The 12,879-nt window shown below is 33.2% G+C and overlaps 1 protein-coding gene across 1 annotated transcript; it reads left to right on the top strand.

Annotated features, from left to right (window-relative positions):
• Positions 1-2,398: 2,398 nt before the first annotated feature.
• On the top strand, positions 2,399-9,957 carry LOC113392340 (uncharacterized). The gene is made up of 5 exons (XM_026628724.2): positions 2,399-2,849; positions 4,939-5,850; positions 5,936-6,214; positions 6,833-6,968; positions 9,714-9,957. Exons 1-5 carry the CDS (start codon positions 2,472-2,474, stop codon positions 9,845-9,847), a joined length of 1,839 nt encoding a protein of 612 aa, XP_026484509.2. The 5' UTR covers positions 2,399-2,471; the 3' UTR covers positions 9,848-9,957.
• The last annotated feature ends 2,922 nt before the right edge of the window (positions 9,958-12,879 follow it).

Raw genomic sequence — 12,879 nt, 5'->3', positions numbered from 1 at the left:
GGTATTAATAAAGAAGATCCTGGAGCCAATGTTCGGTTTAAAAACCTCTCAAATGAGCAGTTTCCCGGGCGGCGAACTATGTTTAAGGACGCCTCTAAACTATCTGCAGATGTCCATGTGGGTTCCGAGGTGTGGGTGCCTGATATGAAGCTGACTCTTAGTTTTAAATGCTCTCCCAGGATATCTGTTTTTCTGGAGAAATTATAGCTATTTATGAAGCTGTATCCCTGATAGAATCCCACAACCTTAATAAAACCATAATTTTTACTAATAGTCGCAATTGTTTAGAGGATATTTTAAAATTTCCGTTACGTTCTAGAGATGTTCACCCAATCAACCTCAAAACTCGGGAACTTCTTTTTAAGTGTCACTCTGCTGGAATTGAGGTAGCCCTTGCATGGATTCCTGGGCACTCCGGGATTTCTGGCAATGAACAGGCTGACATATTTGTTAAGTGGTCTATTCGCAATGGTACGGAGACTTATGCTAACTGTTTTGCCCAAGATTTACGTTCTCTCGCTAAAATTGATTTGAATAAGCGCTGGAATGATGTATGGAACTGTACCCGTCATGTAAAAGATAAATTTTATGGCAGTTTGCAACCTGATATTCCATTCAAACCCTGGTTTTTGAGTTTCGTTACTGCTCTAAATTTTCTACTTCGACAATAATTCGGTTGCGTCTTGGCCATAACTGCAGCCCTCATTTTTTATCAAATGTGAATGTGGCCTTGATGAGGGTACCGTTGAACATATTTTCTTTGATTGCACCAAATTTCCTATTTCACTGTATGATGTTCTTCCTCCTACTTTCCCTCGCCCTTTCAACATGTCCTGTATTTTGTCTTCTTCAGAAATCTCTATTATAACTATTTTATTTAAGTATATTGAAAGATATAACATTAAACTTTGTATTATTCAACCCTGACACTGGCAGAATTGTCAACCTATTGACAGAAGCCATAAATATAATTAATAATAATAATAATAGGATATTTCCAGATTGGACTCGCGCGTAGAATGTACATTAATTTTGGAACAATAAAGTTATGTTTTAAGATGGTATAAGCTATATGAGAATTTAAAATGCCCAATCTGTCAACATTGTATGTATATATATATATAGGGTATATTGTCTGGAAGCTCTTAATTTTTTATGTTATCGGTGTTTAGACTTCTGCCTATGAAACAGCTGCTACAACGTTTTTGTTAAAGCATTATTGCATTAACAGCCTGTAAATATGTGGGATATTGCCTCCTTTTCCTTTGAGGAGAAGGTATGGAGCATATTCCACCACGCTGCTCCAATGCGGGTTGGTGGAATACACATGTGGCAGAATTTCGTTGAAATTAGACACATGCAGGTTTCCTCACGATGTTTTCCTTCACCGCCGAGCACGAGATGAATTATAAACACAAATTAAGCACATGAAAATTCAGTGGTGCCTGCCTGGGTTTGAACCCGAAATCATCGGTTAAGATGCACGCGTTCTAACCACTGGGCCATCTCGGCTAATCAACAAGTAAAATATCATCCTGTTAGAATCACCGACTTTGGCTGTAGTTAGTATTATATTGTATGTCATTTTAAATTTTTTGCATTATTTCATTGAAGTAAAAGAAAAATCAACCACAATCAAGTATGTCAAAACAACGTATTTTTTTATAAGTCTGTGACCCTCCCACTCCCTCACGTTACGCTCAAATCGTCAAATTATTGAAATTTACACCGTTCAGCTAGTAACTGTTAGATAAAGGCGCCGTTCCCTTTATCTGATGCGCTTGTAGTATTTATGAGAGAGTATTTCTGACGATTGTTTTTTTTACTATTTTGATGGGCCGTCCTAGAACCACGTCCATATATATAGGGCTCGTATGTGGTGAAGGTACTTTGTAGGAGACAAGGAATATCTCCTTATATTAATCTATCGCGCTCCGATAAATCCCAAATCCCCTCCTGAGATCCCTTACTTTAACTACAGCGGTTTCATTTACATGTAGTAGCTACGAACCTCGATAGTTGAATGACAGAGTGAAAAAGTGTATATTGAAATATATGTATGTATGTATATGGCGAACCATGTAGAAAATTTACCAAATGTAGAAAATATGATAGGACGGGACGGTAATATAAATCAGAACTTAATAGAATAAAAAAAAAGTTACTATGACACTATAAAAAATCACATATAACAGGACAATTTTAAGTGTACACTTTCAAGATATACCGGTTAAATATCCCGTCAAACAGCTTAAAACCATTACCTCTCTGAGTAATCAATTTATCATCGCGCCACAAATAATAACATGTATGCGATTTTTTAGCATTAATTGGTCGAGGGCATTCACCGAAAAGACCGGGAACTTAAATGCTAATTAGAATCGAAGAAACCTCTTGCTTTTATAACCGACAGCCAGTACAGCCAGTCAGCCACCCAAGCGCGCACAGACGCACACAGAGTCGCGGGCACAATGGTTCGGTTCGGACGCTTACGGCCAATCGCCTCTCCAATTATATCACGATTTATTTACATTATTTTTATTATCAAAATTGTAGATACTAGAGAATATGGAGTCCCAATAGAAATTAAATTGTGGGACTCAAAACGTAGCCCATTAGCCCACATGGTAGACGTAACGAACGAATTTGGTTTAAAAGTTCTTGCGGAACATAATTTTTTAAATGACAATAATATTGCATTTTCTCCTTATGGGTTAACGGGTATTCTAGTTGCACTTTATGAAGGTGTGAATGGTGAATCTTCGTATCAAATTCAACGAAGTATGCAGTTGCCGTGGAACCGGAATGTAATGAGAATTGGTTTTCGAGACATTCATCGTACCCTAAAAGTGAGTCACCCGTGTTTGTTTTGTTTTGTATAAATTTATTTACCTACACCTTAGTGTACGTCCTTTAATAAAATAAAATTATTTGCTTAAACACGTAAACAATGTTATTCTTATGTAAGTATATATCAATTCACTTATAATTACTATAATATTCAACTTATGAAAGTACGTTTATTTTATTTATATAGACTGAAAACTGATTATACTATTATGTAAATCATTTAAACAGTAATTTTTGCTATAGTACGAATATCAATAAATATATTGATATTTTTGTTTGACTGACTTCCTGATGAGTTAGTGAATTAAAATTTTGAATACAGCCTAGGATATCATGACAATACAAAAGGTTGAAAACAAATTTGATTTATTAAAAAAATACCATATTTATTAGTTATATTTTTTTATCTAATAATATCTACATTGCCAGCTTAATAGGTTTTATTTTTCTGAAATCCAAAATTCATTATATTCAAATTCCATAGCTAATAAATGGCAAATTGCAGTAAAATATTACTTATATATACAAGCTATTCTTAGCTTGCAGAAATGTACATTACGATACAGTCAAAAAACGTTCCCGGGGAGCAAAGTGTGATTGAACACATTCATTTAAAATAAAAAATAGGTAAAAGATTAATTACATCTCCAATATTTTGTGTACTTCAAGTTTTCGACTGTTGATATTGAGTAAAATATGTACGTCAGAAGATTATTTCGTTGATAAAGTTGTAAGCGAACATGTAAATTGTTTAAATTTTAATAACAAGATAGTTTTGGCCCTTCTTGTTTTAAATCAATTTAGGCTTGCAAAGTAGTTACGTCGTTTGTTCCCAGAAGTTGCTGAAGCGGTAAACTGATTATTCTTGAATTCTAAATAATTTTATGCTAATTTTATTTGATTGATTATTTTTAAATAAAAAGCAACTAAAAATTATTGCCTTAAAATATAGCTTTATTCAACGTTGTATTGCCCCTTTTTTGTCATTAAACATTCATTTTTAAGGCAGTGTCATTCATTCCATGTTCATAAAACTTTTGATTTTTGGTAGTAAAAAATTAAATACAATTTTACATTATCATCGACATTCAAGAATTTTACCGTTTCAGGAGTTCTGCGTGGAACGAAATAACTGGTAATTTGATCGCACAAGGTCAGGGTCACATATGGTGGATGGATCCACATATCCCTCCCTAGTTCCAATAATTACAGGCGAGTGGGACGGTTTGCATTATTCAGTTGCATCTTTGAGTTTGACGAGTTGTTGAATACAAACTTTGGTTTGGTTTCTTGCAAAATTCCTGTATAATCCCACCAAACTGACAGCATAATCTTCTTTTCCTTGAATCTCTGATTTTGCTTCGTCTGTGCCAGTGCATCTTGCATCGTCCATGGTCTTAAGTATCCACTCTTAATCGCCAGTTATTTTAGTCTTTTCATAAAGTCAGATTCTAACGCGTTGCGTCAAATGGATTTATAAATCCATTTTCTAGCTTTCTAGCTAAACTGCTTAATTTTTTTTAATGCTTGAATGCGATATATTGTGATTCTCTGCAATCTGTCGATCTGTATCGAAAATGGGCTTATTATGAGTTTCACCTACTTTAACTGGACGGCCAGAGAAAACGATATTTGGCAAACCGATTTCTATATTGTATATCTTTCAAGGCTTCATTCCCATCATACACATAATTTTTTATGTGCTTGCGAGAGGTTCTTGCATTTTCAGAAACAATACAATAAAATATGTAGGAAATGCTCGTATTATTTTTTAATTTTTAAATTGTGATAAAATAAAACTAATCGACTTTTAATGTAGTAAAAAAAATTATAATGAATTAATTATTTTTACTAAATTAAACGTGGAAGTCCAAACGACAAAAATTAAAACATGTTCGGTGTTTTGAACACGTTGACAAAATAAAAAAGCTTACTAAGACCACCACAATCAGCAAAACCCGCAATGACTTAGTTGCCAACCTTAATAATAATTATGTGTTGTCGACTAAGATATTTTTTCCGAACAACCATATTACATTGTCTGCTGAACTTAAATAATACAATTATATTGCCTGTTCTTATTTTCAGACCTATTTTGTACCAGAAGAAGGTTTTCTAGCAGGACTTGCACTTAATAATGAAAATGTCACTTTCAACGAAAGCTACAAAAAAATTTTGAAATTCTATGGATTTGATTTAGACAATGAGCATCCGCCTGTTAACAATTCAAATACTAACACGGAGACCACTACTACAGACTCTAATAGTTCATCTGTTAACGGTGCGTCTACTACTGTGGAGATGACAACTGAAACTGTAACAGGTCGTGAGGAACCTTTAACTTCCCAAATTACAAGTGATAATAAAGAAGAAACAACATTAAACCCAAACGCTGAAACTATAAATAATTTGGACAACCGTGATACTACTACAACCATATCCCCTATTACTCAAAGTACGTCTTCAATCAACTCAATGGAAACATATCCGGCTAATGATGAAATAACTCAAACAACAGATCAGACAACCACACCTGTTACAAGCATGGCTACAGCTTCGGTTGAAGTATCTACTAGTGACGGGATCACTGACGCTACTGAATCGACTACAAATATTATTACGGATTCTAGTACAGAATTGATGACATCTGGCATGGATACGACAACAAGTACAATGGATTCATCCATTACAAATGTAGATACTATGACTAGTACACAGGTAACAGAACCAGAACCATCACCTGCTTCCACATTAGAAACAACAACTGAGTCAACTATGTCATCTCAGCTTTCCACGGAGACAAGTACATTAGAGTCTACAACATCCGCATTAGAAACTCTCGAACGTAAAAAAAAGTCAATTGGTGATTTTATGTTTACTAGGCCCCCTTATACCGATGATTTCTTGGTGTATAGATCATTTGATGTAGGAATTGAATTGCCCGAGAAAAACGAGGAAGATAACAAAATGTTTTCAGTTAATGGCCTAAGAAATATTCAGGTAAATTTAATAATATAGTATATAACACTGTCTTACAATCTTTAAATGTATTAAAATGATAAAAGGTATCGTTATGTTTGTACAGGTGACCTACATGCAATACGACTCTGTTTTGGAGCATGCATATCTTCCGCACTTAGAGGCTTCAGCTCTTCGTCTGCCACTGGACAGCGAGCGTTACTATTTACTCGTTATTTTGCCTGCTCGAAAAGGATCAGGAGAGCTAACGAGATTGCTAGCTCGCATGGCGAGGGAATCTGATCTATCTGATGTGTACGCTGCTTTACATCCTCGCCGTGTAAGAGCTGTGGTGCCGAGCTTTATTGTCAAAGGACATATAACACTCACGACGGACTTGCAGAAGGTACGTTCTTAATAAAATAACTAAATTGAAAACCTACTCCTAAGTAATTGATTATTTTATATATTTTAGCAAGTAAATAATAAAATTAGAAATGCCCTACGATAAATCAATTAATCAAAAATAACAAATACTAGGTATTTGTTATAACGATAAATTTAAAAAATATAAGTCTTTGATACGTTATAGAGCCTTTTATTTTCCCATCGCTGCGACAGACCTCTCATTTTTCAACATAGTGTGGGTGGCCTCAAAGTGGGTTGTTGGAACTTAATTTCATTCGGCCTATGTAGGCTTCCTCGGGGTGTTTTTCTTCATTACCGAGCACAAGATAATTGTAACGATTCCCTTATCGTACTTTAAAAAACACCTTGAAAGAAAAACTCGTAATTGCAGAATATAGTTATATCGACGTTATGATTATATGGTATAAGTATCTATATATTAATTAATTTTTCACCAGTCAACAGTGTCGCTGAAATGGTGCTTCATTTTCAACATTATTTAATTGTATCTACTAACATTCAGTATTACAACGTGTTATGTTTCTAATTTCAAATATTTTATAACCATTTACTGTTTATAGGATAAAAGAAAACAACCAATATTGTTTTTTTACAGTTAGGTATACACGACGTATTTGAGCCACGGCAACACGACTTCACCCCTATGACTCCTCAGGCCGGTGTATATGTACGAAGCATAGAACAGGCCGTTTCTGTTGCGATACGAAAATATCAGCCTGACGTAAAGAACAGTTAGTACATAGCGATATTTTAAAATTTATACTGATTAATGAAAAAAAATGGATAACGGATAGAGCAAGTTTAATATTGTTATGCACTTTTATTTGAAATTATTTTTTACATATTATATGTAAAAAAATCACGGTTTTTGAGGTAACATTTTAAGTTGAATATTGAAGCCGTCCTCGAGATTTTGTACTTGACTAATCTATAAACAGCATTAATTAAAGTCGCTTTTTGCTTCTGTCGGTATCTCCGCTTACTTCTTTTAAACTACATAACGAATTTTTTATATGGTTTCACTAAGAAAAAGAGTGATAAACGAGAAAGATTTGTATAAATAATTTATAGATATTTTATTCAAAATGACTATGACAGAGTTTTACCCAAAAACTGTTCGTACGCTTGCATTACGCTTACGCTGGTTAAACCTTTTAAAGTTTTAACGAAACAATATATACTAGAACTAGAAGTTTGTAGGTCTTAAATGTCTATGTAAAGGTTGATAGCAGCTTATTTGTTTCTGTCTTCTTCACGCTCATAATAACTATTTTTAATCAATTACATTTTAGAAAAAATGATATATTATTGGCTATATAAATGTTAGTTACCCAGAGCATCTAATACACATTAAAATTGTCTTTTACGCTTCATCATACGAATGAATACTTTAGAAAATATCACTAACACTAATACTTTAGAAAATATCACTGATTCCAAATTACGTATAACCAATAATATCGTTCGCTGCCAAACGTACGGTCAAACTTAAAAATAAAATAATCCAAATTTGAATCTATAAGTGTTAGACAATTTTTGAGTTATTGTGGACGAATTTAATTATTAATAAATAAATTGGTACAAGTCATAGAATAAATAAACTAACATACTTAATATTTTCTTGTTAAGCAATGTCATTTTCTTCATTAATAGTTTGCAAAATATTAATATCTATTATATTTTAAAAAAAACGGATTTTCTTTTTGTTGTAGTTGTAGTGAAAACCAAAATGAACTCTTGATTCTGTCTTTAAAGCATCTGTTTTTTAAATTTGACATAAGACAATGGTGATTGGGTAGGGTCTAAGGTTACGGTGTGATCCACTTAATTACCAAAGATACGTGGGACCGCCGGTCAGTTGCGCGCCGTCGCACTTCGGTGGTCGCTGGTAAAACCTTGAGCAACATTGCTCTTCATATTATGTTGAACTATAATAAGCATACTAAATTTTAAAAGAGGTAAGATTTTAGTTTTTCCAGTTTCACGTTAAAACTATTAATCCAATGGGTACCTATTTTTTATATTATTTTAGTTTATCGTTTCAGGTCGGACGTCGGCTATATGTATAATTTGTAAATCTGTTATATATTTTAGATAGCATGACTACAGTACGGACGAAAAGACCAGTTGGCAAATATTTATTGGTTAAAAAATATCTCGGGAAGAAATCCGTATTTGACCCCTACGAAATCGGGACGGATAGCTAGTATTTTATACATTTGTATTAATAAAGTGCAACAACTACTTATATTTATTATAAATTAATACTAATAGCTTAAAATGTTATACCCTCACGAACCCGCCTGCACTTGATCTTTCTAAGGTCACGTTGGTTTGCCATCTAATCGGTTTGTTAGAGTGAGGAAGTAGATAAAGCAATTATTATTTAACAAATATTATAGTTGTAAGTGCACACTAAAATAGCCCATGCGTAGTATCTAATCTTTGAGATGACGGTCTTCGTGAACGAAATTTGGCACGGTTATTTTTCTATAAATTAAAAAAATATCTATAAACTAGAGAAATACTTCGCATGTTAGAAAAATATGTTACAAAATGTAGGCAAGTTGTGGCGTCAAGTTGCGATAAATGTCATACAATGGTGATTGTAATTATATGATTCTTAACATTGCTCCAAATTACACATATAACCGTTTTATAATTTTACGGTTTAGGTCTAAGATAATTACTGCCAAAAGAGCGCAAAATTCCGCCATTCCGCAGGTGGTGAGTGGGCGCCGACCACTTCTATTGTTTCTCGTTGCGGTGTCGCAACGCGTCGGCCGGCGACACGCGCATTTGAGTCTATTGATGCGCCGCCGAACAGCTCTCCGTGCAGCTAAATTATAGAAATCGCCCATTTCGTTGACATTACGACCTAAATGCCTAATCGAGATACAAATGATGATTTGCCGATAGCACAATTTTTCAATTACGTCAATGAGAAATGTCAGAAAAATTACGAGATTGTTTGTTTCCTGTACCCTCAAATGATTTAGCTGTTTTTGTCAACGGTCCACCGCATTTACATGGCAAGGACGATATTATCTCTATTATTCAATGTTGATTTTCTGTCGAACTTAAACATCATTATGTTTGGATGATGATGGACATTTTATGGCCGTGTGTTAATTAAATCTGAAAACCTGCTAAAATCGTCGAAACAATAAATCAAAATTAGACTGTGAAGTGTGGGTAGAACTTTTCATACGTTAAGTTGTCTAAAAACTCGGTTGAGAGCGATCTAGTTTGAAAAAAATCTGACAGGTTAGGTAGCTCTTCTAAAATACCAGTTCTGTAATAATATATATATTTATAATATCAATGTGTAAATAATCGGTTTGCCACTAAGAATAGAAGGATTCCGTTTGTTTTACAATTTTATTCATAATATTAAGTCATCTTATTAATTCTTTGGAAGGAACAATAAAATCTAATTTAAATACCTATAATAAACAATTGTTTTTTTTTTTCAGGGTATGTAACAAGTCGAAATCCAGTGCTGTTTTCTGCGACACACCCATTTTTGTATTTTGTCATGGATTCAAGTATTCACGTAGCATTAATGGCTGGCAAAATGGTGGATCCGCTAAATACAAGAATATTATAAATAATATTGTTTTATTATTTTACTAATTTGGCCCGAGGTTGATCAACTGTACCTATATCGAATTTAAGTTTTTTTATTTTACACAAATTAAATTTATTAATCTACGAAAATGTAAAATCTATAACATTCATTTGATTTCCCTATTGATAGCGCTTTTTAATTTGAATGCCAACATGTTATTTACACAAGTACATATTCCAACACACTGTTGTAACAATATAAAATGGTAAAATGAGCTATTGCCATGCCTGCAACCGGCACCGGGTAGCAAATGAAGTTAAATGTGAAAAACTATTTCAACCAAAAATAAAATTTTGATGACGACTTGCGTGATGCGAGATGGGACGGTCGTAACAGGTGATAAGGCATACCTACTTAAGTTGTAAATTTTTTATACACTTGATAATTATTGTTTATTTTACATAAAAAAACGTAATGTAACAGCCTGTAAATGTGCCGCTGCTGGGCTAAGGTCTATTCTCCCTTTGAAGATAAGTTTTGAAGCTTATTCAACTAGGCTAACAATGTGATAGATACACATGTGACAGAAATTCATTGGAATTAGAATTAGCCGAGCACGGGAGAGATTTATATGTTGAATTATGTTTGGTCATACACACATATATACATATCTACCATACCTACATTGAGAGTTGCCATCAGTACGTGAAAGTCCAAGTGTGTCCGTAATAATCCCGCCAAGTTAACTACTAAACAAATGTATAAGTATACACAAAAAAACTCTACGAACAGAGAAGAGAAAAAAATACCACATTAATATATTTTTTGTAGACTATAACAGTAATTTATCTCAACACAAGAACAACGAGAAAATACAATTACGTTTACGTTTTTCTAAAAATTAGCGAATTAGATTATGGGGTTACAGGAAAATATAATTTAATTTAACGTTTATTAAAATCTGTTTTATTGTTATTTAGCTTAGCTATAATAAGGTTCTAATTGATACGCTAGTTATCTAAAATAGCTGCCCGTCCCGATATCGTAACGGCTTTTTATAATAACGTAATTTTTATTTTATAATTCGAAAAAAAACCTGGAATCTGCTCGCAGGTGAAATTTAATCCATCCACTGACACCCAAACGTTACGTAAAAGATGATCTAACCTTTCAAACGTGCTTAGTAGCGTACACTCGTTTGGCAGAAGATTTTTTTTAAGATTATTAACATAAAAAATATGGTCCTAAACCAATAACCATTGACTTATATGCTCATATAAGTCAATGCCAATAACCAATAAAGCTTTTAACCATAACTCCAGTTTAGGCGATCAATATGACCGTCAACATCGACTACAGGAATACAAACTATTGATCCTTATTTATAGGAAACATGATAAAGCATTTTTAACAGGATTTTTTATTATCTTCTCCATAAGTCACCATTTTATTATTGAATAAAATAAAAGCTTGTTTTTTACGAAATTTGAATGTGTTTGATACAAACAATAAACATGTCAAAAAAAGGTCAAGAAACAAACATATATAAGCAAATTATAGTCCGTTCACAATTATTTTACCTCTGGTTATTAAGTTGGCTAACTTGTGCAATGTGTTGCTATAACTAGTTTCTAAAATTCCTTTGTATACAATTAGGAAGTCGTGATAGATGAGGGAATATTTGGTGGTAGTGGCAGAATGATATGAAGCTGACCTTAATATAAAGTACCTATTTACTGCTACCTGACTCGAATGGATACAGTAGTGGTCATATATCTACATAATTGGGTGCAACCGGTGGTAGTAGCTAGAGATGACAGGCCCATAGATGGATGTAGACGTGGCGGCTTATACATATAATTATATCTGTACCAATGCTCCTATACCTTGTATAGTCATAAACATATTATTGTAACTATAAAATTTGTTTTTGGTAATAAATAAAAACAAGTACGGATTGGTCAAAGCTTTTATTTAGAATAAGAATGATCTAAATGGACCTCATCAGAAGAGATCGAATAATCAGAAGTGCTATCAGACTCAGTATCCAAGCCTTTACTTGCATAATATTTTTTTCAATTTCATCGTCTACGTATTCATCTGTTTAGTAAAATTTATCTTTAATATGATGAACATTTTAACATTGCTTTTACCTTTCTTCTGTAGTAATTGATTGGAAAGCTTGATCGGTCAGCTTTATATATTTTCTGCTAATTTTTCTAGATGTGGAAGCAGCAATTTCACCTTCTTTAGTAATGGTGCTGATTATTTTCTCAGACAACTCTGAAATTTTATAAATTTAACTCTGAAAGTCTGATATTTTCTGAAACTTTTACTATACATAGTGTATGCCGTGGATGGAAGCTGAATAATATCATGGCGCATATTGGTACAAATCTATTAGTTTGTAAAAATTGTTATTTTATGTAATAATCATTAATCTTATATTATAATATTTCATTTAAGTAGAGAAACGTGTAATAGCAGGGAACATTATTTTACATACCTGTCAATGCAGCTAACAGTTTCAAACGGAATTACAGGACCTTTACTAGTTTTTTTCATTTTCACAAAATTCACGCACAACTAGCACGATCTTTCTTCCACTACTCTGAATTCTTTTGGGCATGATTAAATATAATTAATCACTGAATTTATTATATTACTCGAGGAACTCTATCATTTAACAATTAGAGATTTATCATGTAACAATTAGACAGTCAGTAATGCCAACCGGCAACCTAACGCGCAACCCTTTTGATAGATGTCAGAGGTAAAATAACTGTGTACGGACTACCCATGAAATATACTATGTTTCAGCTATATTGTCACTACTAAGTTCTTGATTAATGTAATTTTTTTTGTGTTACAAAACGCCATTTTTTCTCCTATCTTTAATTAATAAGGTATAATATTCAATCGCGCGACCAATGATACGCCTCAATTCGATGTCAAATGTTGTTTATTTGGCAATTTTCCTCTTTTATTGGAATGGGCCACTGAAAATGTATCTTTCACTGAGTAACCTTATTTATTTCAACAACTTTGCAATAAATAAATTACCAAAAATA

Source organism: Vanessa tameamea, chromosome 5 (assembly GCF_037043105.1).
Source record: "Vanessa tameamea isolate UH-Manoa-2023 chromosome 5, ilVanTame1 primary haplotype, whole genome shotgun sequence".
Taxonomy (NCBI): domain Eukaryota; kingdom Metazoa; phylum Arthropoda; class Insecta; order Lepidoptera; family Nymphalidae; genus Vanessa; species Vanessa tameamea.
Note: the sequence above shows the minus strand (reverse complement) of the source record. Positions and strands in the feature narration are given on the sequence as shown.